This window comes from Sciurus vulgaris (genome assembly GCF_902686455.1).
Source record: "Sciurus vulgaris genome assembly, chromosome: 17".
NCBI lineage: Eukaryota > Metazoa > Chordata > Mammalia > Rodentia > Sciuridae > Sciurus > Sciurus vulgaris.
Window position 1 is genome coordinate 16,717,402 of NC_136478.1, and position 26,042 is coordinate 16,743,443.

The 26,042-nt window shown below is 37.2% G+C and overlaps 1 protein-coding gene across 1 annotated transcript in view; it reads right to left on the reverse strand.

Annotated features, from left to right (window-relative positions):
- TANGO6 (transport and golgi organization 6 homolog) overlaps window positions 1-26,042 on the reverse strand; it is a 166,550-nt gene that overhangs the window by 118,591 nt on the left and 21,917 nt on the right. Inside the window, 4 exon segments of the mRNA XM_079116932.1 lie at window positions 4,008-4,199; window positions 6,033-6,165; window positions 11,210-11,386; window positions 12,810-12,922. Coding sequence (XP_078973058.1) covers window positions 4,008-4,199; window positions 6,033-6,165; window positions 11,210-11,386; window positions 12,810-12,922 — 615 coding nt within the window.

The window sequence follows — 26,042 nt, forward strand, 5'->3', positions numbered from 1 at the left end:
AGAAGCACTTCTACTTTGCTGATTGAAGTAATGCCATTATATTGAGGAACAAGTAATGGCAGTTTTCTAAAGGACAGAAAAAAGGGAATCTTGCTCAGTTCACAATGACGCTGGCCTTCTTGCTGACCCACCACATTCTGGGTATGCTCCCTCTATCTAAAAAACACTCTCACACTATGGATCTCAACAACCCCCTCCTTCCCTGCCTTTAGGTTTTTGCTAAAAGGCACTTCCTCAGTGTTGCTGTCCATGATCACCTATTTACCATACTCCTCTTAACATCCCTCTTTCTTGGTTTGTTTTTCTCTCTAGAAATTCCCATCATCCAGCACTCTATGTATTTTTGCCTTCTTATGCATCGTATCTCTTCCCCATGTGAATATCAGCTCCAAGAAAGTGTGTTTTGTTCACACTGTGTGCTTGGTACCTAGTAGAGTATGTGGCCCTCCATACATAGTGTGAAATGGAAGAAATTGGGAGGTGAAGCAGGGCCCTGATCAGGGCAAAGACCACAGCATTCCACATTCCTCTCTGTACCTCACACATATAATGGATCATCTTCCAATATATTCTACTGAATAATTAATCTTTTATCCAGGCATCTCTTCAACATGCATTTCTAACAGATAAGGATATTTGTTTTGTATGTAACTACCACACCATGATTATACCCAAGAAGAATTCCTTAATATCTCCTGATACCTGATCCATAACTGTAACAATACTTCTACAATAATACTTCTTATAATAAATTTGTTTAAATTAGGGTTTCACTCCTTTCTTATGCCATTTATTTAAGAACTGAACCACCTTTACTGTAGAATTTTCCACAATCTGGACTTGGCCGATTGCTTCCTCATGGCATTGCTTCCCTGAATCCTCCAGTCCTTGCATTTTCTTGGTTAGATTCAGTTTCAAGTTTTAAGTTTTTGATTTTTGGATAAGCATACTTCCCAAGTGGTACTGCATACTTCCTACTGCATTACAAGAGGAGGTATGTATGATCTGCTTGTCCACCTATGACAATGGGCAATCAGCCAAGCCAGGCTGAAATAGTTAGAGGGATTTATGCTGTTATCTGCACTTAAATATACCAAAAGTAAGATGGGTACAGGGACATACACATGGATAACTATGTGATAAAGCAAGTATAATAAAATACTAATGGCAATATCTTGATAGGTAGGTGGGTATACAGGTATTCACTGTAAAATTCTTTCAATAAATAAATATTCCTCATTAATATGACAAAGTTAATTTATGTTAAACAAGAATAAAATAATTTCAAAAATTATCTCAAATTTGAAAACTTTCATAATAATATGCTGGGGGAATTTTCAGTTGCTTTGAGTGTTTTTGGCTTAATACATTCATTATACAGTACACTGTTGATAGTTCATCTAACAATTTTGGCAGACATCTATGACTGTTACCTAGGTCCATTATCACACTAGAGGGTTGCAAAATGTAATTTTCTACTTCTCACTTTGAATTTCTTGACTGTGATTATCCTATAAAGAAAAATTTTCCTTTATTGACTATTTGATTACACGGAAGTATAGTTCCTATAGGAAAGGTGACACAGCACTTTATTCTCTCTCTTTATCAATTTGGAAAATAGTCAATGCTCTACCAATCTTCAAAGCTGTGCTGTAAGGGGTTTTGCTCACATTTTCATATCTTTGATGTACCTTAATTTATTGCAGACATTATTCTTTTTAGTGCTATAATTGTCCTATCTATGGCCAATGGGAAACCTTTCATGTTGACTCCTGAATGTACTGACATGATGCCATCAATCTGATAGCTTCCTTGCATTTGGGCACAACAAGATGCCTTGAAACTTATAATGTATTACTCCTACTCCAGACCTCTAATCTAGACCTCAACTCAACCTTATTCCAAAGCACTTCAAGCAAGCCAGGCACAGTGGAACACACCTGTAATCTCAGTTGCTTGGGAGGCTGAGGCAGGAAGCTCATAAATTTAAGGCCCACTTGGGCAATATAACAAGATGCTCTTTTCAAAACAAACAACCAAGCAGGTTTTGAGTTCTTTTAGAAAATGGTATTTCAAGTCAGGCATAGGGGCACACACTTGTAATCCGAGAGACTCAGGAGGCTGAAGCAGGAGGATCACAAATTCAAGGTTGGCCTCAGTAACTCAAGTGATATTCCATCTCAAAAAATAGAAGAAAAGGACTGGGGATGTACTCAGTGGTAGAGATAAAAAGAAAATGGTATTTCAAAATGGTACTAAGAATGCTTATTGCTAATAGGTTGTCATTGCTTCTTGGCACTGTTGGTGGACCATGTTAGGAAATACCTATTTTTTTAAAAAAGAGAAAAATTAGTCATGGGTTCATACTAATACTTCTAACTAAGGTTTTTATTCTAGTTCTTTGATTTCATATTTACATTTTTTCTTATGCTAAAAGTCTTGATTCTTAATTATATCAACAGTTACTTGGAACTTATTTTCTTTATCCATGTGTTTCAAAATAACATACCAATATTATCAGTAGCAATAAAATTATTAAATTCAGTTTAATATTTCCTTGTGTTTCCTTTTGTTCTAATACACACATTTACCTTAGCTACAGGATAATCTAATGGGACAAATAATTTTTGTACCAGTCCAACACCATTGTTCCTTAATTAGGGGTAAAGGCAGATAAGTGTAAAAGCTCAAGTCATATCAGTTTTTAGGCCATTTCCCCTTCCAACTAGCATCCTGAGACAAAAACACAAGGTCTGGATGAAAGAGTCTTCAGGGAACAGATATAAACACAGGAGAAACAAATCACCCTACTGAGTAACATGGGGTCAGTGAACTGAAGGAATAAGAGGACAGGAAAGAAATCATGAACATAATTTTCATTAAACAGGCAAGATAGGTCAGAGCTGACAGGCAGCTGCAAATTTTCTCAGCAGGAGCTATAGCGAAATGCTGCTTAGCAACACCCGAAGCAGATGACAATGAAGGCCATACAAAGAGCTAGAGAATCAGATTTAAGCGTGACATACTGTCTTACAACTGACTATTCACCAACCAGAGAACAATTAATTCTCATAAAATATTAAAGATGGTGAATGCATTCCCTATGCCATATTACTTTTATTTCCTATTTTTTATACAGGTAGTAAAAATAATGTCTAAGCCAATAAAATTCAGGCACTGACTCATAAATAAAGGTATAACTACCCTGAAAACATTTTTTTTTTAACATCTTAAAATTTCACAGGGTGTTGTAGAGATAAGTTGTCAGCTAAAGGGCCTATGAAATTTAAAGTAATTATACTAGTAATTTTTTTTTCAAATTTGTGTTTTTTAAAATATTTTTTTAGTTGTAAATGGATACCTTTATTTTATTTATTTTTATGTGGTGCTGAGGATTGAACCCAGTGCCTCACATGTATTAAGCAAGTGCTATACCACTGAGCTACAACCCCCAGCCCTCAAATTTGCTTTTTCAATCATTTTCAACTTCTGATACACATGAAGCTTTAAAAAAATAAAAACACTCAGGCTCTCATGCAGATGTGCTAAATCAAAATCTCTACAAGGTGGCCAGGTATCAATATTTTGAAAAAGATTCCAGATAACTTTATTTGTACTCAAAGTTGAAAACCACTGTAATATAACATATCAATATATAAAACATGAGAATCAACTCAGAAGCTTGTTAAACAGGTGAATTCCCAGGACCTAAGAAAGTTTTAGATTCACTTGGCCTAGCGTGGGCTCAGTATTTGCATGTTTAACCAGAATTCCAGGAAATGCTGACATAGGTGTCATCAACTGACATTCTAAGCAACATTTTTTGAACATTTTTTTTTTTTTTCTTGCAGTACTGGGGATCGAACTCAGGGCCTTGTGCTTGCGAGGCAAGCACTCTACCAGCTGAGCTAACTCCCCAGCCCCACTTTTTTTTTTTTTTAAGAGTGTAAAGAAACCAAAATAGACTAATACCACCAGGCTGGATCCAAAATATGGCAGCCACTGACCTGAGTGATGTTTGTGAATATCTGCTCAGACATTCTCTCACACAGGAGAGCCAGTAGCTGCAGGACCAGCAGCTTCCGCTCCTGGCCTTCCACAAGAATTGTGTGGTATTGCTCTAATTCCAAAAGGCTTTTGCTGGAGGAAGGTTTAGGTTTTAACCCTGCTTCACTTTCCACAGCCAGATGAGTCAACTCCTGGAAGCACGGGAGGAAAGTAAAAGTCAGCAGAATTAAAAGCTTTGCAAACACAGCTAGAAACCTGTTTGAAATGCATATAGTACACATGCAATGTGTTATAAATAGCATTATTTATAACACACAAAACTTGGAGACAACTTATATGTCCGGTATGAGAATAGTGATCTATTTATTATGTCACAACAGTTATAATAAATGAACTAGGTTATCATCAACATAAACCCAAAGATACTAATGAGTGAAAAAATGTAAGTTGCGTAATAATAAGCACTATGATACCATGTATATGAAATTTAAAATTTTCCTAATAAAAATATACACACATACTTCTTACTTTATCAGTATTTTCACGATCTCTTCCACTAGCCTTCCTTGAATTGAGCCCTCAGACCACATAACTTCCCTAAGGTCCTTTCAGAGACCATTAGATGCCCTTCCTTTAATATATTCAGAACTCAGTTGGGATCAATGACACATACCTTTAATCCCAGGCAAGGGAGGTTGAGGCAAGTTCAAGATTAGCCTGAACAACTTAGCAAGCCCCTTTCTATAAAAACAAAACCAAAACCAAAACTAAAAACAAAACAAAAGAGGACTGGGGGGTTATAGCTCAGTAGTAGAGCACCCCTGGGTTCAATCCCCAGTAACACACACACACACACACACACACGAAGATACTTAGAACTAAACTTCTACTAATGGATAATTAATGATATGAGTTTTATAAGCTTTTACCTACCTGTCCACATTGTAAATTTCCTTGGGTAGGGAAAACCTTAAGTTCCCTAACAATCAGCATTTTATCACAATAATTGACAGCTTACAGCAGTAGTGCTCAACTGTGCCTGAGCAATTTTGCTCCTCAGGGGACATTTTGCAATGTCTGAGGGACATATTTGGTTGTTATAATTGGAGGGTAATACAGGCATTTAGTGGGTATAGGTCATGGATGCTGTTAAATATTCTACAATGCACAAGACAACTCCACACAAGAAAAAAATTATCTGGCCCAAAATGTCAAGCATGCTAAGATGGAGTAAACCTGGTTTAGAGAAAAGCTTTTTGTTTTGTAAGAAAAAAAATTAAAAAGCATACAATTGAGCACACATCTCCTGAGAATTCTGTTTAGATTGAGTGGCTGGGTGTGGGGATGGATGTGAATATGGGAGGTAAAAAAGTATCAAAAAAAGAGTCTCTTATTTCAAATTCTAGAAATGTTAGTCCTGATTTTCTTCTTGCATTCTCATACACCCATAGAGATCTTAAACTCCACTGACGTTATCTTAACACAGACACCTTCTTTATGGAAATAGTGGAGAAAGCAAAGCTAGATGTCACTGGCTGGTGATTATCAGACAGTGATAACATTATGAGGTACCCATTGCCACTGCAGATTAAGGCAAAAAGAAGCACAACTTCTGCACTAAGAAACAAACCCAGAAGAGGTTTCAAGTGCCTACAGAGTGAAATGAAGGAGGCACAACTGCTAAATCTCCCTTCCAAATACTCAGAAAGGATAAGGGATTACTCTGCAGCTGTAAAACCCGCTATTAACTTCAAAAGAGTTCTTACTGTCAACACAGAGCAAAGATTAACCCTTTCGTAGATTAATAATTTTGCTTTGTTCATCTCTAACATTTCAGTGCAGACCACCTTGGAAAAGTAGTTAGATCACATCAGTACTGTTACACTTAGGCATGTGGTCTGTTCATTTTCCCTAAAGTGGGACCTAAATTTGAGGATCTAAAATTATGAATGTCTTGAAAATTCAAACGGACTCCTGGAACTGCCTCAGAATAAAACTTACCGAGTCCTATATGGAATTCTTACCTTCAAGCAGAAGATGAAGAAGTCTCCTGCCAAACCACACTCCTGGCAATGGGACAGCAAGTCCCCAAGATGCTCCACCTGGCTCTGCTCTGAGGACAGCTTTTGGTACAGGACTTCATCTTCATCTTCATCACTGTAATGCAGAGCAAGATTTATCTTGGCAGTGTCACGCAGATACTATTTTTTGAAACCTCATAATAATCTTCTAAAGTAACATGTTATTTCCATATAGTTAATCATTAGAAAGATCTCAAAAATTTCATTTAACTTAGTTTCCTATTTCTCCATGCTGACAAAACATGAAGTATTTATTCTCAAAAACCAGGTTTTTTTTTAATGTCCTATATCCTATATGTTCATTTGCTAAAATAGGAAAACATTCATGAAGGAAGTGGCTTTTAAGATGAATGTTGAAGAATTACAATTATTTCATAAGCTGCCAAAGCAAGGAGGAATTTAAGTATAAGTTGTATTCAGATATTCTGGTTCTTGGGGAAGAATGGAGAAAGATCAAAGAGGGACTTAGAAGTCATTTAGAAGAAGTTTGACTTTATATGATGAACCACTGAAAAGTTATGGATAATGGGAAAAGACAATCATCAAGGTAGGAGATGCAGTCAATCTCAACTCATATGAATCAATGGATTGAGATAAGAAAATGTATAAAAGTTCAGAAAAATGAGCGAGGGAGTGGGCTGGGGGCTGTGGCACACACATATACTCAATCCCAGTGGCTTGGGAGGCTGAGGCAGGAGGATTGAGAGTTCAAAGGTGGTCTCAGCAATTTAGTGAGGCCCTAAGCAATTCAATGAGACCTTGTCTCCAAATAAAATATTTACAAATGGCTGGGGATGTGGCTCAGTGGTTGAGTATCCCTGAGTTCAATCCCTAGTACCAAAAAAGTTCAGAAAAATAAGTAGATCAAATATGATTGCCAACTAATAAAATTTGAGTTTCTAAAAAGAATTTTATGCTCATGCATAAAATTTTAAGATACTTCTTGTGAAGTATGGTGGATTTTGGTTTTAATTCACCCAATAAGTGAAAAGACCAAGAATCGATATTATTGTACCATGTCATGTAAAAAAAAAGGTACAAAGGTACAGAAGATTCACTTTTTTTTTTTTTTGGCGGTACTGGGGATTTGAACCCAGGGTCTTGTGCTTGCACTCAATCAACTGAGCTATATCCCCAGCCCAGAAGATTCACAAAACAAACACTAAAATACTAAAAATAGCAAATAGGATAGTGGTTGATTTTTTTTATGCATTTTTGTATTACACAAGTTATTTTTGTGAACAGAGAAGGAACCAATTTTTTTTCATACTAAATTGAGAAAAAAAATGGCAGATGTTGCTCTACCTTACTGAAAAGCACAATAGTTAATTTGGGCAACCATCACCTTAGGCAGGTTATCTTAATTTGCCAGCTCACAAATAACATGGCCTTCATGCTCCTATAGCAGAATGAATAACTTATACATTTAGCTTTGGTTTATTTCTATATTACCCCAGAATCCTTCAGATCAATCATGTTTTCTCCATCACATCTATGCCAGTAGAAAAGTTAAAATGGACAAATATTATTTCCAAGATTCTGTGAACCATCCTGATGGTCAAAAAGAAGTACTATATTTAGCAGGGCATGGTAGTGCCTGCCTATAATCCCAAAGGCTCAGAAGGTTGATTCAGAAGGATCTGAAGTTCAAGGCCAGCCTCAGCAACTTAGTGAAGCTCTGTCCCAAAATAAAAAATGAAAAGGACTGAGGATGTGGCTCAGTAGTTAAGCATCCTTGTTATTAAAAAAAAAAAAAAAAAAAAAAAAACAATATTCATATATATATATATATTTTAATTTTTTAGTTGTAGATAGACACAATACCTTTATTTTATTTATTTTTAAGTGGTGCTGAGGATCAAACCCAGTGCATCATGCATGCTAGGCAAGAGTTCTACCACTGAGCCACATTCACAGCCCCCAATATTCATATATTCTTAAAGAGATATGACAATCAGCTTAAGAAGCACTATTTTAGTTATTCTTAGAATGTGAACAATATAGAATCAATTCAAAATAGTGAGACTTAGTTATAGAAAGTAAAAATTTTGGATCCAAAGAACATGAAATCAAAGACGCTCAGATAAAGTTTCTATAGTCTTTTTTTTTTTTTTTTTTTTAAAGGCAGGGTCTCACTATGCTGCCCAGGTTGTCTCAAACTCATGGGCTCAAGTGATTCACATGCCTCAGCCTCCTAAGTAGCTGGAAATATATGAATGTATTATCATGCCCAGCTTATATAAACTTATTAATAATGCATCCTGGGTGAATGACAGAACGAGAGGTAATCGGTGATACAGCAAGGTGCCTGAGCCTGCTCCTGGGGGACTAACATCAGAAGCAGAAGCTGTAGAGCAAATGACAATCACTCATGAACATATACATTCTTATTTCTCTGGTACAGTGACTGTCAACCTTGTGGAAACCCAGATTGCTTTCAAGAATCTAATGAAAGCTGTAGACCTTAACCAGAAAAAAAAAATTGTATATAAAATTTATTTATGTGTATACTTTCAAGAGGATTATAGTCCATGCAGAAACCCCAGGTTTAGGAGCTATTGGCTCTGATACCCTATGAACATTCAATCATTGCCTACTTATTTTTTTCTACCTTGAAGAGAAACTATAGTTTCAATAAGAACTGAATGCTGGAGTAGAATTTTTTTTTTCCCCCCTGTGGTGCAGGGGATTGAACTCGGGACCTTATGCATGCTGGGCAAGCAATCACTTTACCACTGAGACACATCCCCAACCCTCTTTTTCCCTTTTTTGTACTGGGGATTGAACCCAGGTGCACCTCATCACTGAGTGATATACACTAGTACACAAGACCCTTCTATTTTTTATTTTCAGAGACTCCCAAAGTTGCTGAGGGCCTCACTAAGTTGCTGAGGCTGGCTTGGAACTTGTAATCTTCCTGCCTCAGTCTTCTGAGTTGGCTGGGATTACATGCATATGCCACTGCATCTGGCTTAGAACTAAGAGTTTTACATACCTGCACTAAAAAGTGCATCAAAAAACTTGTTAAGATAGCCACAAGTTACAACTACTAAGCTAATTACTGCAAAATTCTCTACACCATCACTAAAGTGGTTTCAGGTAAAAATAGTTCCAAAGTATTTTTTAAATAAACATGCCAAATAACTACAGAGGTACAGCCACAACAATGTTCACAGCTGCTCAATTCACAATAGCCAGATTGTGGAACCAACCTAGATGCCGCTCAATTGATGAATGGATAAAGAAACTGTGATACACACACACACACACACACAATGGAATATTACTCAGCCATAAAGAATAATAAAATTATGGCATTTGCAGGCAAATGGATGCAGTTGAAGAATATCATGCTAAGTGAGATAAGCCAATCTCAATAAACCAAAGGACAAATGATCTCACTGATAAGCAGCTGATGACACATATAGGGGGTGAAAAGGGGGCAAGAACGGAGGAAGGAGGGACTCTATAGAGGGATAAGAGGAGTGGGAGGGGTGGGAGGAAGAAAAAAAAATAACAATGAATAAAAAACTATTACCCTAGGTAAATGTATGATTACACAAATGGTATGCCTCTACTTCATGTACAGAGAAACAAGATGTATCCCATTTGTTTACAATAAAAATGAATTTTTAAAAAAAGATGAAAATGTGAATAAATAAACAAACAAACAAACAAACAAACATGCCAAATAATTTTACTCTTTCAGTTTTTGGACATTATTATAACCATATACTTACTAATGTTCAACAACTCTCAGTAATCTAGTAGCAATTAGTTTGTTATGACAATTCTATATGAAATTTATGTGGTTTTCTATTTTCCTCAAGTCCATCATATTGAGAGTATTGAGAGTATTACAGGTGCATGCCTGTAATCTCAGTGACTCTGGAGCCTGACATAGTAGGATCTTAAGTTCAAGGCTAGCCTTGACAACTTAGCAAGGCCCTATCTCATAATAAAAAACATAAAAAGGGTTGGGGATATAGCTCAATAGTAGAGTACCCCTGGGTTCAAACCCCAGTGCTGGAAAAAAAAAAAAAAAAAAAAAATCAAAACTTTACTAAGTTAATCATGAATATAAAATTAAATTTAAACACTTCAATAAAAAGCAGTACACTGAATGTGATATGAAATCCAGTAGGGGGGTGGTGCTGTAGCTCAGTGGTAGAGTGCTTGCCTAGCATGTGTGAAACACTGAGTTTGATTCTCAGCACCACATAAAAATAAATGAATAAGGGGCTAGGGAGATAGCTCAGTTGGTAAAGTGCTTGCCTTGCAAGTACAGGGCCCTGGGATCGATCCCCAGCAAAAATAAATAAATAAATAGATAGATAGATAGATAGATAGATAGATAAAGGCATTGTGTCCATCTACAACTAAAAATAATATTTAAAAAAAAAAAAAAAAAAAAACAGAAAAAGGAATCCAGTAGGGGTAGCTGGGCCAGTTAAGGTCTATTACCTATAGGAACTTCCATTTAAAGGTAATAACATACTTTGAGATCACCCAGAAAGTGCAAATAATTTAAATATACTGGTGGTGCTTGAGGTATAGCTCAGTGGTACAGCGCTTGCCTAGCATATAAGAGGTCCTGGGTTCGATCCCCAGGACCACAAAAATATTTGTCATATGGAGAAATAAATTATCCGTTCTACTAAATTTATTAAGTACTTTCTATAAATTCCAATGAGAAACAAGTCCCTATTGTAAAATTACCTCAAAAGATAGCTGTCAGACAATTTTTTCTTAGGAATAGCCTGACTATGAATACACACCATTCTGCAAGTCAGAAATAGAGCAGGATTATTCTGGTGTTAAGGGCGAACATGTGCTGCCCTTTCCTCTGATTAACTAGCAGACTCTGGGAAGTGGGCTTGTTGTGATGCAGTGCTGTGAGGCTCCAGTAAACTGCACTGACCATTAGCTGGCATCTTGGAAAAAAACCTGGAGGATCATTTAAGGCTCACATTTCATTTGGAGATTATAAATAGCAAGCACCTCAGCTACTTGAATTTCTGGTTTCTTTTCTATCAGCGCCCCTTGGTGGCTGAGTCACAGAATGGTCTTTTGGGTAGAATTAAATCTAGAATGGGACAGTAGAGGATGGGCGGACTCACCTAATGGTCTCTTTAACTGTAATCATGATGCCACCTTGGGTGGCAGCTCTAAACTGACAGAGAGAATGGAGAGAGGGTATAGCTTTGTCCAATCCTGCAAATCCTTTTAGGCTGGCAATTGCCTTCCTCCTTTCCAGTTTCTCCAGGATCCATAATAAGATCTCTTGGCAAAATGACCTGGCAGAAAAAGCAGTTATGAATGAGCTTGTCATCTTACTCTAAGCTTCTAACAAGCTAACATAAAAAAGGAAAGTAAGATTGTCAGGTTCCACTGCATTCTAAATGCTGGCACAATCACCTAGTTCAAATGAAAACCAGGAGTGGAAAGCAGGCATCTTGTGAATTTCGGAATGCAAATATCCTGCAATTCAATGAGTGACTGACTAATCCTTGGCTCTGGAGGCAACCCTGATATGCCATGTGAGCTGCACGTGATCTTTTTTTTTACCCCTTTTGGTAATTCCAAGTGTACCACTGCCTTTGGATCAGGCACTTGAATGAAAGCTTACACTGATAAAAACCATCTATTCTCAGGGGGACCAACAGCGGGTGACCAAGGAACAGCATACCAAAATATTGCAATCTCCTCATACCCTTTTATCTGTGTCAATCGACCAAGAGAGGAAGGGAATAAACATTCATATCTTCCTCGTCAGTCTTTGATAAGGACATTTTAGTGCTGTGAAGACTTAAAGATTTTAAAACTAAAACAAATTATTATACGGACAGTCCTTTGAAACCAAATTCACATTTTCAGAGCTTTCATCATCTACTGCATTCTTTCTTGTCACTGTCATTGAGCTATGGGCCACAATGATGTGCTAACTGAAACCCGAAGAACCAAAGATAGTATGTAAGCTTTGAATAATAAACAGAGTGAGTATCTTCTTTTGCCCCTTATCAACCATGCTAATGATAGCTACCACTTACTGAGCTTACTATTTGCCAGGGACTGTGCTAAACACTCCAATGCATATTTAGTGTTCATCATAACCCTGTGAAGTAGTATTATTATTGTTTATCAAATTACATATTAGGGAAACACCCAACATCAGAATTCTATAGGATTTTAGAAGGATATATATGAACTCTTACCAGGAAGAAGAAACAATATAAGTGACTGTGAAAATCTAGTTGATGCATAATGAGTCCTACTTAAATTTTAATACAGAATATTTTCTGGGTTACTGCATCATCAACACAAAATCCCAGGTTAACTCACAATGTGCTATAGTCACCCAGATTTTCCAAACTCGTTCTCTAACTCCCCACAAGGTCATTAGTATCCATCCCTTAGTTCCTCCTTCCTAGACATATAATTGTAGTATTTCTTACTGATCAAACAGTGGCATGTTTATATGTGGAAAAAATTTAATCTCCATAGTCTAGGACAGGCTGAGGAAAGTCACTCTAAAAATTATATCCACTCCCCCTTGAGCTACAAAATTCTTGTTTTTTTCTAGGCGAGGGGAATAAAACGTTCCCCAAATGTTTTCTTGACTTGCAAAGGAAATAACAAAGTGGTGTAAGTCAAGAATTCACCACTTATAAACAAATAATATTCTACTCATAAGCAAATAAGGTTCTGCTGCTTATTTACCTTATATGAGACACACTCTCCTTGGTATAACAGTAGAGAGAAAAGAGCACCCCCAGGACTGGAAGCAGGGAATCCAGCAACACTGTTAGAGGCTCATTCCCAACCACATACACCTAGGGAAAAGGACATGGTGAGACACACTACAGATGCAAGGCCACAGCAGTGGGAACCAGACACAGACACTTAGCAGGGGTACAGTCTTATCTTAAGCAGCACTCTTTTCCTAAGGCACGCGATATTGCCCTGAAGGGAATGCCTAATATGGTGATGAAACCACTGGAGACTGGCAGATGGGCTGAAACAGAGGCTGAACTTGAGCGCCTTTCCACATGTGCAGCCGAAGAAATATCCAATGAAATGTGTAAATTAACATGTTTTCTGACCTCTTCCTGTCCTAATTTTGGCTACCTCTGAGTTTCCTAATTTCCCTGTTATTCATGCATATACCACTGACCTTCTGCCAAAGGTCTGCTATTTGGAGCTAATAATTACCTGCAAGTAGAAAAACGTAAAGCCAGAGTTGAGGGGCTAGGGATATAACTCAGTGGTAGAACATGTGCTCAGCATGTGCAAGGCCCTGGGTTCAATCCCCAGCACCAGAAAACAAACAAACAAACAAACAAAAACCCTAGATTTCAAATAAAATATAGCTCACTCTAGATTCATCATTCTTTTTTTTTTTTTTTTTTTTTTTTTTTTTTTTTTTTTTTTTGTGGTGCTGGGGATTGAACCCAGGACTTTGTACATGTAAGGTAAGCACTCTACCAACTGAGCTACAACCCTAGCCCTAGATTCATCATTCTTAAGATATAACTGCCACATGGACATGTTTTATTCTCTCCAATTAAATAAATATTCAAAGAAAATATATTGCACCTACAGTTAAGTATGTGAAGATGTTGGTTTTTTAAAAAAAATATTTTTATTAGTTGTTGATGGACCTTTATTTTTTAATAATTTGCCTATTCATATGTGGTGCTGAGAATCAAACCCAATGCCTCACACATGCTAGGCAAGTGCTCTACCACTGAGCCACAACCCCAGACCCAGGATGTTGGCTTTTAACAAAATTCTGTTATATATTTTAGCTATCCCTTTCAATAAATCTAGCATAAAAGCATTAAATTCAACAAACTTTTATTGAACACACATTAGGTTCAAAGTACTGTCCTAGGCATTGCAGTGAATATAGAATAAGTAAGAGTCACTATCCCTCAGATTGCTTGTAATATAACAAGAATTAAAAAATCAACTCTAACAGTTCAAGGTAGATAATTTAAAGTGTCTAAGGAAGTGAAAAATGCTACCCCAAACTCTAATCAAACACAATGAGGTTGGGAGTGATTACCACACATGTGTAATCCAAGTTATTCAGGAGGCTGAAGCAGGAGGATTGAGAGTTTGAGGCCAGCCTTGAGCAATTTGGTGAGACCCTGTCTCAAAGTAAAAAATAAAAAGGTTTGGGGATACAGTTCAGTGGTTAAATATCCCTGGATTCAACCCTAAATACAGAAAAAAATAAAAAATACAACAGGATTTCAAAATGTAATTCTGTGATAATAAATTATAATCTGATAGTAAGACTGGGCACAGTGACATGTAATCCCAGTGACAGAGGAGGCTGAGGCAGAAGGATTCGAAATTCAAGGCCAGTCTCAGCAACTTATTAAGACCCTATCTCAAAATAGAAAATGAAAAGGGCTGGGCATATAGCTCAGTGTCAGAGTAACACCTGGATTCAATCTCCAATACAAAAAAAAAAAAAAAAACTGATAGTATGGACAATGATAATGATGACAAAAAGAGAAAGAAAAGGAACCAAGAATGATTGTGATCTCAGTATATTCCAGAAATACGGAAGGGTTTTTTTGTTTTTTGTTTTTTGGGTTTTTTTTTGTTTTTGTTTTTTAATGGTAGAATTCTTATCTTCCAGGTACTATGCTAGATTCTTTAAAGAGTTCATTAAAATCAACACTCTCCCAAAGTCAGTTTTAGAAGCCCTATTTAAAGATGAGAAAAGGAAAGCTTTGAGAGGCCCTTATTTCTGGAAGGAACACTGAGGTAGAACTCAGTGATCTTTATGGGAAACAAAAGGTCATGAAGGCACTTGTACAGGCTGGAAAAAAACCTCTGTGCTTTTCATAATTTTTCACATTTCTTAAGCCTCCCCCTGATTCTTCTGTGGAGCCTGATAACCAAAGAGCCAGTTTCCTGTGCGTGATCTAATCTCTATAAGTCCAACTAAATGAAGTGCCTTGTATGGCAATGTTCAGAAGTAATACGTAGACCTAATTAGGGTACCAACAGTTACAGGAGGTAAAAGAAGAGATCCCCCCAGATAACAGAAGGCCGTGTTGTTTGGTCCTGGATCCTGTGTTCTCTGAGGAAATCTCTGTGGAGCCATCCTTCTTTACCTTCTTTTATCGTATAAAAAGAAAAGAAGAGAAAAATCAAAAACCAAAAAACAAAACAAAACAAAAACAGATGGAACAAATCTCCATTATTTACTGGCTTGACAGGGTGAAAGTACCTCAAACTTAAACATGACAGAATAAACACATTTCTTGGGGATATATGTTATTTTGATAAATTTCTCTAATTTTTAATACTCTTCTCGTACACTTTTTGGCACTTTCTTACAAGGAATAAGTACTGTTTTATAAGAAAAACTATACGGCTATTCATACATATATATTATTTATTTTATATAATGGTTCAGCAAATGTCTACTGAGCATCAGTTACATGCTTGGCATGCCTGTGGTGCTCTGAACACAATAGTGAGCAAAGCCTCTTCAAAGGAGCTTACATTCTAGTGGGGAACAGGCAATAAACAATCACTAGACAACATCAGGTAGAGACAAGTGACACAGGGAAAAATAAAACAGGCTAAAGAGATACTGATGGGGGGAAGAGTGTGTAGAAGGAGAAAGAGAAAATTTTTAAATATCCTTATCAATTAACCAACTAATATCCATTAAGTTCACAAACAGGAATACAGAAATAGGGTTGTTTTTCTCAAAGTGGAAAAAATCAGAGATAAGGTCTCCTTTTGGCTCCATCTAATAAAATGATTTTTTTCCTATTATATCTCAGAGAACTTCTTGGCTTTTGCTTGATATATATGCACAACTGACTGTCACCTCTCTGCCAATACCAATAGCAAATTCTTCCTTGTACTAAGTACAAATCTACTTCTCTTTAAACTGCCTTGATGGAAGTACATCTGTTTTTCAAAAGTTTTGGACTCCTCATCTAAAAATAATAATCAAAGTCCAATTTCTTACTCAGCCTTAAAGAATGAAATTATGAATTTGCCAGTAAATGGATAGAACTGGAGACTACTTGGAACTAGAGACTATAACTGGAGACTACTTGGAACTAGAGACTATCATGCTAAGTGAAATAAGCCAATCCCCAAACACCAAAGGCTGAATGTTCTCTCTGATATGTAGATGCTACTACATAATAAGGAGGTGGAGAGGGAAGAATAGAAGTTCATTGGATTAGACAAAGGGGAAGGAAGGGGGAATGGGAGTAGGAAAGAATGTAGAATAAATTGGACATAATTTTCCCATGTTCATATATGAATACATGACCAGTGTACCTCCATATCATGTGCAACCACAAGAATGGGAAGTTATAATTCATATATGTATAATATGTCAAAATACACTCTATTTTGATGGGGGTGGGAGGGGGCAAGAATGGAGGAAGGAGGGACTGTATAGAGGGAAAAGAGAGGTGGGAGGGGTGGGGGGGGAAGGAAAAAAAATAATGGAATGAATCAAACATCATTACTCTATGTAAATGTATGAATATGCAAATGGTATGCTGTTACTCCATATACAAACAGAAACAACATGTATCCCATTTGTTTACAATAAAAAAATACACTCTATTGTCATATATATCTAAAAAGAACAACAAAAAACGTTTAATTTCTTTCATCTGCCTTAACAGTTGTCATTCATCTTAGTGACCAGATTGTATTTTGTATAAAAAAGACAAAGGCACGTATAAAACTGACCCAACTCAAGTTCTACCTCTTCATAAGCCTGCTTTATATTTCACGTTCAACAGTTCATTCATTCACTAATTCAAATATTTATTAAGCATATAACCATTGTGAAATTTTTTTTTCCCTTCTTTAAATTCCAAAAGCATTTTAGAGCTTATGACATATGAGAGTTCCATGAGGTCTGGTGTGGAGGCACATGCCTGTAATCCCAGTGATTTGGGAGTATCTCAAGTTTGAAGCCAGCCTCAGAAACTTAGCAAGACCCTGTCTGAAAAATAAAAATTAAAAAAAAAAAAAAAATTAAAAGAGCTGGGGATGTAGCTCAGTAGTATAGCACCCATGGATTCAATCCCCAGTACTGCCAAAAAAAAAAAAAAAAAATTTAAATTTAATTTCCTACTTCAGCCCTTATGAGAGATATTCTTAAGTTAGGTGTCATCTGAATTTTGAGGGAAGAAGCAGTTTGAATATAGTAGTATACAACATGACAGACCTCCCCCCCTTTTTTTTTTTTTTTGAGAAGGGGTCTCACTATTTGGCCTGGCTGGCCTTGAACTTGATCCTTCTGCCTCAGCCTCCCAAATAGTTGGGATAAATGGCATGCAACACCATGCCCAACTTATCATTGCTTTTATGAAGCAAATAATAACTAGGAGGTCTTACATATCCAAAGATAAACCAGATATTTAGAAATATATGTAAAATATAATCAATTCTCATAGGGTTCTGCAGGTTAAGAACTTTTGTCCCTGTGCTAAAAGTGTGGAAAACCAGGCTCAGAGAAGCTAAGTCAGTTGAGCAAAGACACACCAGTAACAAAGGCAGTGCCAGAACGAACTCAGATCTGTCTGACATAACCCAATCACAATCCACAGAAAGAGAAAGCAGATTAGTGAGCAGGGGCTAAGGAGAAAGAAGAAGGGGGCCTGATTCCTTGATGAATATAGGAAACCCATTTGAGGTGATGAAAAAGTTCTGGAACTAGATAGTGGTGATGTTGGCAACACTGAATGAATTTAATGGCACTGAACTGTGCATTTTCAAATATTTAAAATGAAAAAGTTTGTTTTGTATATTCACTATTAAAAAAAAAAAAAAAGACAGTGTCTGGGGTATGCTTCAGTGGTACAGCATGTGCTTAGCATACACAAGGCCCTGGGTTCAATCCCCAACACCAAAACAAAACAAAACAAAATAAAAAGAAACCCAAAACATGTACCCCTGGCCTCTCGATGCTCACCATCTCTGTGTACAATATTTACATTGCTATAGTTCCTAAACCATACCAATTTTATTCCCTACCCTCAGGATCAGTAGATCCCAGTTTATCAGGCTATTAATAACTCTAGTCCTTCAACCTCTGCAAGACAGAGTTGAAGTTTCTGAGAGGCACCATGGACAGCTGCTTCAGTAACACCTCCCCTTCCTCCTACTGAAAGTAATTTCATGCAACTCTCTTCTATGAAGTCTTCCAGTAGATCTCCAGGGCCATAACCTAGCCTGCACTTTTCTAGGACAGCCCCCTCTTTTCAATAATGTGCATAATACTGAACTCACATGCAGTTTAAAAGTTTGGTCTACACCTAACATTTAATGTTATCCTCTACTTAAGTCCCAAAGGAGAATTGGTCATTTCTCCCTTATTGTGAACTTCTCTGATCATTGGTTTACATCTGTGGTTTAAAACCTTTTCAGGAACATTGGTGACTGATCAGCCAATGCTGCACCATGACCTCTTGGCGCCAGCACTGACAATGCACCAAACACCCTAGAGAGAAAATTGTCCATGAAATCATACTGGGGCCAGTTCCTTCCAATCTTCTCCACATTAGACTGGTGACATATTGACTGAGGAAGCAGTAAAGGAACGGTATGTCCAATGTTCCTGCTTCACTGATGTGAGGGGCCTTCCTGCCCCTGCTCTGTGCCCTAACATCTAGACACGTGGAATCTCCTTGGACTGTGTTTATGTGTAATATCTTTCTAGTGAGTTTGTTTTTTGGGGGGGATGGTCTTCCCTGCTCAACTGGGGGCAAAGTGGGATGAGAATTCAGTTCTGAAGTGCTATCCGATACTTCACATACGTTTCTACCTGTAGTAAAAATATTCCTACGAAGCATGTCATTGGAAGTTTCCTTTTCCTGTGGTATAACTGTTGAGCATTTATCACATCGAGTCATTTGTAAATATTCCACTGACCACTTGTATTATTTAACACAAATCAATTGACCTCTCTTGGATCTGCTTCCCTATCTGTTAAATGAGGGGGTTGGATTAATCATGCTTTAATATCTCTCTCAAATCTATCATTCTCTGACTTGACTGCAAATTTGCTCATTTTCTTTGAACACTTTTGGTACCTCAGTCTTTAAGAAGTAAAACAGAGCTAGGGATATAGCTCAGTTGGTAGAGTACTTGACTCACAAGCACAAGGCCCTGGGTTCAATCCCCAGCACTTGGGAAAAAAAAAAAAAGTAAAACAAGTTGATGAAAATAAACCATCTCTCCAGATAAAGTTGAAACATTTGCACTTTCAACCTGACTGAGATACAGCAAATGTTTAACCCCTCCTCACAAGCTTTCTGCTCTATCAATTCGGAAGTTAGTATTTTTAAGATGAAATCCTGGGCTGGAGGTGTAGCTCAGTGGTAGAGCACTTGCCTTAGCATGTGACAGGCCCTGGGTTGGCCCCCTGGCAATGGCAAAAAACAGAAGATGAAATCCTGTGTAGTTGAAAGGTTTTCTGGTTACTCAAGGTATTTATACAACTGGGAACACCAAACAAAATAACTAAAAGATGGGAAAGTTCAAGCACGGAAGGGAGAGAGACTCGGAAAGTCGGAAGGAAGCTTTTGAATTGTTCAGAATGAAAAATCCTTTTGGAGGGAGAGTGAAAGGATGCTTTGAAGGAAAGATGAACTTCTGTATCTACCTGTGGTTTTCTAGTATAAACATGTAGGAAGAGCTGAGGGGAAAAATAAGAGGCCAGCATAGATCTATGAAAATCATAATGGCTCAGAGCAGACTGGACAAGGAAACAGACCGGTACCAATGACCCCAGTGGCACTCTGGGGATTTCTTTGTTCCTTTATGGGGGATTTGCACATTCCTTTCTGACTGGAACTAAGCTTTTGTTCACAGATCCAGCTGTGAGATGAGGTGTCTGTGGTTAAGCCTTAGAACCTTTCATCTAAGCTCAGAGGACTGCTCTCTGCCAAGAGATAGTCTTACTTCTGATATTCTCCACTACGGGCTATATACTACTGTCACTCCTTGTCTACTTACTGGGAACTCCTTGAAGGCAGTGGTGGATCTTAGTTACTGCTGCATTTGTAAACCTGGCAAGGTATCTAGCATCCATAGGTTCTTGGTAAACATTTTTATGACTGACTGAATCAAAGAATTAGAACAAAGAGGACTGCTACTTATTTTCTCAAAATCTCAAATTTATGGGTAAGTTACAAGGCCCTGTGTATTTTCTTTCTTTTTCAACGCTGTAGTTGGAGACTATTCAATCAGTGGTAATTAACAGAATCATAGGACTTCAGCCATGGAAGGGAAAGCAGATTGAACAAAAGAGGCTGGATTTTATATTGGTTAATTCATCTATATTTAATATCTGGAGATTGAAACTTCTCTGGAAGGATTTACTAAAAATTTAGATTCTTTTAAGAGTGAAAAACAACTTGGTCAAAAATACTAAAAATGTGTTTGTATCAGAGCAAACAAAATAAGACAAATGGAAAGGCAACCTCACATGCTCCGCTTCTCATTTCAGAGACTTCCATTACATTGTTAAGCACATGCCTCAGAGACTGCTGTCCACTGAAAGAGGACCAGGAAGTCAGGAGTCAGGACACTTGGGTGTGAATTTGATCTCTGCCATCTATTTGCTCCAAATCCTACACTGAGTGAGTAAAACATGGACCAGATACTTAAATCTCTCAGTCTCATTTTTCTCATTTACAATGTAGATTTTATGCTTTTGGTATAAGGACCAAATAAGATAATTCATATTCAAGTACTTTGTAAAATGCACAGCCCCATGCAAATGTTCAATTTATTCCTACATTTTAATACTACAGTAAATGGAGTTGTTTTCTTAATGTATGATTTCATCTTTTATAGAGATGTATATATGTGGAAATACAAACTTGATGAGTTTATTCAGAATCAAGCTGACTAAATACTAACCCTGAAATTCAGTACAAGCTGGAACTTGTTTTACCCCTATTAAAGATTAAACTAGTCAAATACTGCATTCTATAACATTACTGTGATCCTTTTGATAGTAGTGTTCCAGAACTTCTAATGTACTTGTGGAGTTTAATTAAGACATGTGAGAAGAAAAAGAACAAGGCATGTTACCTAATTATAGCAACTATTTTGCACTGCGCATGCTTTCAGAACATATTGCATAAAATTGTCCTTTTTAAAAAGTTTCCCTGAGCCAAAAAGGAACTGACAGTTTTTTGAGCACTTATGTGCTGCTGTAGTATGTTATGAACCTACCAAAAGTTACCTTAGTTCATCCCCACAACTGAGTGTGAAATAAGTTACCAAAAGTCACATGGATAGTCGACCTTCAAGACAGATTCCAGCCAGGTGTGGGTAGCATATGCCTGTAATCTCAGCAGCTTGGGAGGCTGAGGCAGGAGGATTGCAAGTTCAAGGCTAGCCTCAGCAACTTAGTGAGGCTCTACGCAACTTAGCAAGACCTTGTCTCAAAATAAAATATAAAAAAAGGGCTGGGGATATGGCTCAGTGGTTAAGTGTCCCCTGGGTTCAATCTCTGGTACACACACACAAAACAGATTCCAACCTAGGTATGTCCAATTCAAAGGCCCTGGTGTTTTTCTCTATACCACACCACGGATTCTGAGATGAGCTTTTAGAAAATCAAACATCTGTAACTCCCACAGATTTGAAGGGTACTTCTTTTAGTTCTTTGCTTGAAATACAAGGTCACAGTTCAATTATAGGTGGAATTTCAGAAAGAACTGCTTTAGAGAGGGACCCAGGTGAGGAGACTAACTTTTTGCTATAAAACCTTTTACGCTCCTTAATATGTATCATGTGCAAATATTATGTTTTCTAAACACTGAAAAGAGATAGTGAAAAAGAGAAGGAAAGATTGATTACCAGATCAGCTACACCATTCACAAACTGTAAGTAACTAGTTCTTCAAACAATCTTGATTTTGTTTCTTTTACTATAAAATAGTTAATTTATCAAAATCCATGAAATGTACAAGTACCAAAAGTGAACCCTAATGTAAACTGCAGACTTTGGGTGATGCCTCATGTATCAATGTAGGTTCGTCAATCCTAACAAATGTACTACTCTGGTGCAGGATGTTGCTAGTAGGGGAGCTGTCTGGGGGCAGATTGATGGGAACTCTGTATTTTCAGCTTAATTTTGTTTACTGCTCTTATTTTATTTTAGTTTTGTGGTGCTGGGTGTTGGCAAGCCCTCTACCACTAGCTACACTCTAAGCCCCTAAACTTCTCTTAAGTATATTGTCAGCCTTCATATCTACAAATTCCATAACCAGTCACGACTAAGAATATTTGCGGAAAAAAATTTTATTGAACATGCAGATTTTTTTTCCTATCATTATACCCAAACAAATATTAAATAACTATTATGTAGCATTTACATTGTATTAGGTATTGTAATTAATATTGTGATAATTAAAGTATATGGGAGCTTGTACATAGACATTAAAATCTACACCATTTTATATAAGGGACTTGAGCATCCTTGGATTTTGGTGTACTCAGGGTGCTGGAACCATTACATAAGGGGATACCAAAGGGCAATTGTAAGGCTGTATTTCTTTTTAAGGTGAAGCATTATACTAAATTATTTTAAAGTTACTTCCAATTCTAAGATTTTATATTATTCTAACTTACTCTGTACACTAATTAGAAATTCAGAAAGAGGAGTCAAATGCCCAATCTGACAAAGTAACTGTAATTAGAAATTCATTAAATTAAGATGGTGAAATAAGACTTGGATAATGTAAAGTGAAGATTCCCTGAATCTGGAAATAGAGAGATAAAATGGAAATGAGAATGTATAAAATAAACTAATTAAATACCTTCTAGTCTTTCCTACTCTGACATTTCTTCTGCATTTAGGAAGCTTCAGGCAAGTAGTGCCAAAGAACGAAAAGAAACATTCACCCCGCATGAGAAGGTCCGTCCCCTTAAGAGCAAGAAAATGTCCAAATAAAAGAACTGCATGTATATTATATCAAAATGGATTCTACTGTCATGTATAACTAAAAAAGAACCAAAATAAAAAATTGCAAGGCTGGAGATTTAGGTCAGAGGTATGGGCACTTGCCTTACAAGTGCAGGACCTTGGTTCAATACTAAGCACCACAAAAAAGAAAGAAGAATTATTGTAAGAAAACGAACTGAAATTCTCTTACCCTCGTCCTACCCCAAGCCAATCTCTGTGCAATCTAAGCCTCTCTTCACCTCCCTAGGCAAAGAGCACCCCCATTAATCCCTCTCATGCCCAGGAGAATGAAGAATTTAAGCATTGGAGGTACTAAGCCTCAGACACTTAAGTTAGGAGAAGGAATGAAGAGTCACTGAAACTAAGTTATTTGAGCTATATATCCCTCTTTGGCTTAAAATAATTTTATCAGATGTAAGGCACAGATTATATAGAAATAAAAGAGAATGACTAATGCACGATGAAGTATAAGTGATTATACAAAGTTTTCAATTCAATTTAACTAGCACCTATATACCTATATGTTGACAACTTTCCACCTGGTCCACCTGAGCTATCATAACCATGCTGTTCTGCTCTCTGCTGCATGTGAAGGATGCAAGTCTGAAAAAGCTTCCCTTGTCATTGTTCCCTTCATAAAATTTTCATTCAGAGAGCTGGGGGTGCTACTTAGTGGTACAGCACTTGCTTAACATGCACCAGGCCCTGGGTTCAATCACTGGCACTGAAAATAAATTGTTTCATTGAGAGTTATGGTTTATTTCTTTAAATACCAAGATGTATTTATATTTTAATGCTTTCAGAACAAACATTTCTAGTATGCAGTCCCTGCTTTTAAACAAAGTATACTGAACATATCACTCCTAACACACTTTGATTTTCAAATTATTATGCTCTTTGTTGGGTAGTTTTTGTGTCCTTTCTCATTCTTCTCTACTGGCATTCTTTTGTCGTTGTGTCTTATTTAATCTAACTAATTTCTAATCTGTTACTCTTCTAATTCTGACAAGACAATAGCACAAACCTGTAATCCCAGCTACTAGGCAGGTTGAGGCAGAAGGATTGAAAATTCAAGGCTAGCCTACAGAACTTAGCAAGATCCTCACTCAAAATAAAGAACAAAAGGGCCAGGGCAGGCTAAGGTTGTGGCTCACTGGTGGAGCACTTGCCTAGCATGTGTGAGGCACTGAGTTTGATCCTCAGCACTACATAAAAATAAATAAAGGTATTATGTCCATCTACAAGTTAAAAAAAAAATTATAAAGGGCTGGGGGGTGTAGCCCCATCGTAGAATGTCTGCTTAGCAATGTGAGCCCTTAGGCTTAATCCCTAGTACCACAAAAAAATAATTTTATACATCACATAACCAATATGGTCAGGACTGTGTGTAAAGTAAAAATAAAACTCGCTCTAAGGACAAGGGGCTTGTAGTTAGTGCATAGTCTTGGAGACAGCAGCAGATGGTGGCTGTAATAGCACGTGTGACACAGGATGTCAAACTGGAAGTGCCAAGTGAGGTACCAAATCAAAAGAGACCTAAAACTCCAAAGTATATTTCCAGATGAACTACAAAACACTCCTCACCCAGAAGAAGAGTGAAGAAGGATCAAACTGTAGAGACTAGGAGGAGATTGGTGAGGAGGATTTCTCTGGAGAGAGCTATTGGTGAGCCAGGAGTCCTACCCAACCCACCAGTAATAAAGACAAATAAACCCAATCCAAAAATGAATGAAGGAGCAGAGCACCGTGGTACATGCTTGTAATCCCAGTACCTTGGGAGGCGGAGGCAGGAGAATTGTGGTTCAAAGCCAGCCTCAGCAACTTAGCGAGGGGACTAAACAACTCAATGAGACCCTGCTTCTAGATAAAATATTTAAAAAATGGTTGGGGACGTGGTTCAGTGGTTAAGCACTTCTGGGTTCAATTCCTGGTAAGTAAGCAAGTAAGTAAGTAAGTAAGTAAGTAAGTAAATAAATAAATAAATAAGTAAAAAGGAACAAAGGAATTGGGCATGGTAGTACATGTCTGTTAATCCAAGCAACTCAGGAGGCTGAGGCAGGAGGATCTCAAGTTCAAGGCCAGTCTCAGCAACTCAGCAAGACCCTGTCTCAAAATTAAAAAGAAAAAAAAAATTAAAAACAAAAAGGGGGACTGAAGATGTAGCTCAGGGATAAAGGGCCAAAGTGAATGAGGAAGGGAGGGCAATGAGTCCTGATAGACATTTCTCCAAACATGCAAATAACCAATAAGCTTATGAAAAACTGTTAAATATAATTAGCTATTAGAGAAATATAAATCAAAGCCACAGTGAGATGCTACTTTTTACCAATTAGAAGGGTTATGCAAAAAAATAGGCAATAACAAGAATTGGCCAGCAATATCGAGACTTGGAACCCTAATAGACTGCTGGCAGGAATGTAAAATGTTGGGCAAACAGTTTGGCAAGTCCTCGAAAGGTTAAATAGGGTCACCACATGAACCAACAAGTGCATGCCTAGGGGAGGTATATGTGTACCTAGAGAGAAATAAAAATATACATAGACCACACTGTACACCAGTATTTACAAGCAATATTATTTGTAAGAGCCAAATGGTAGAAACAACCCAAAAATCCATCAACAGAGGAATGGATAAAGAAAATATGGTATAATCCATACAATGAAACACTATTAGGAAATAAGAAGGAACAAAGGTCTGCTTCATCTACAATATGGATGAACCTCAAAAATACCATGCTAACACCACACACTGTTAAGATTCCTTATATATGAGATGTATGAAACAGGAAAGCCATAGAGGCAAAAAGTACATTAGTGGTTGCCTATGGCTAGAGCAGGGGAGAAAGAATAAGGAATGACAGTTAATGGATATGGGTTTCTTTTACGGAGGACAAAAATATTCTAAAATTAGATTGTGGTGATGATTATACAACTCTATGAATATAATAAAAAATAAATAAACTGC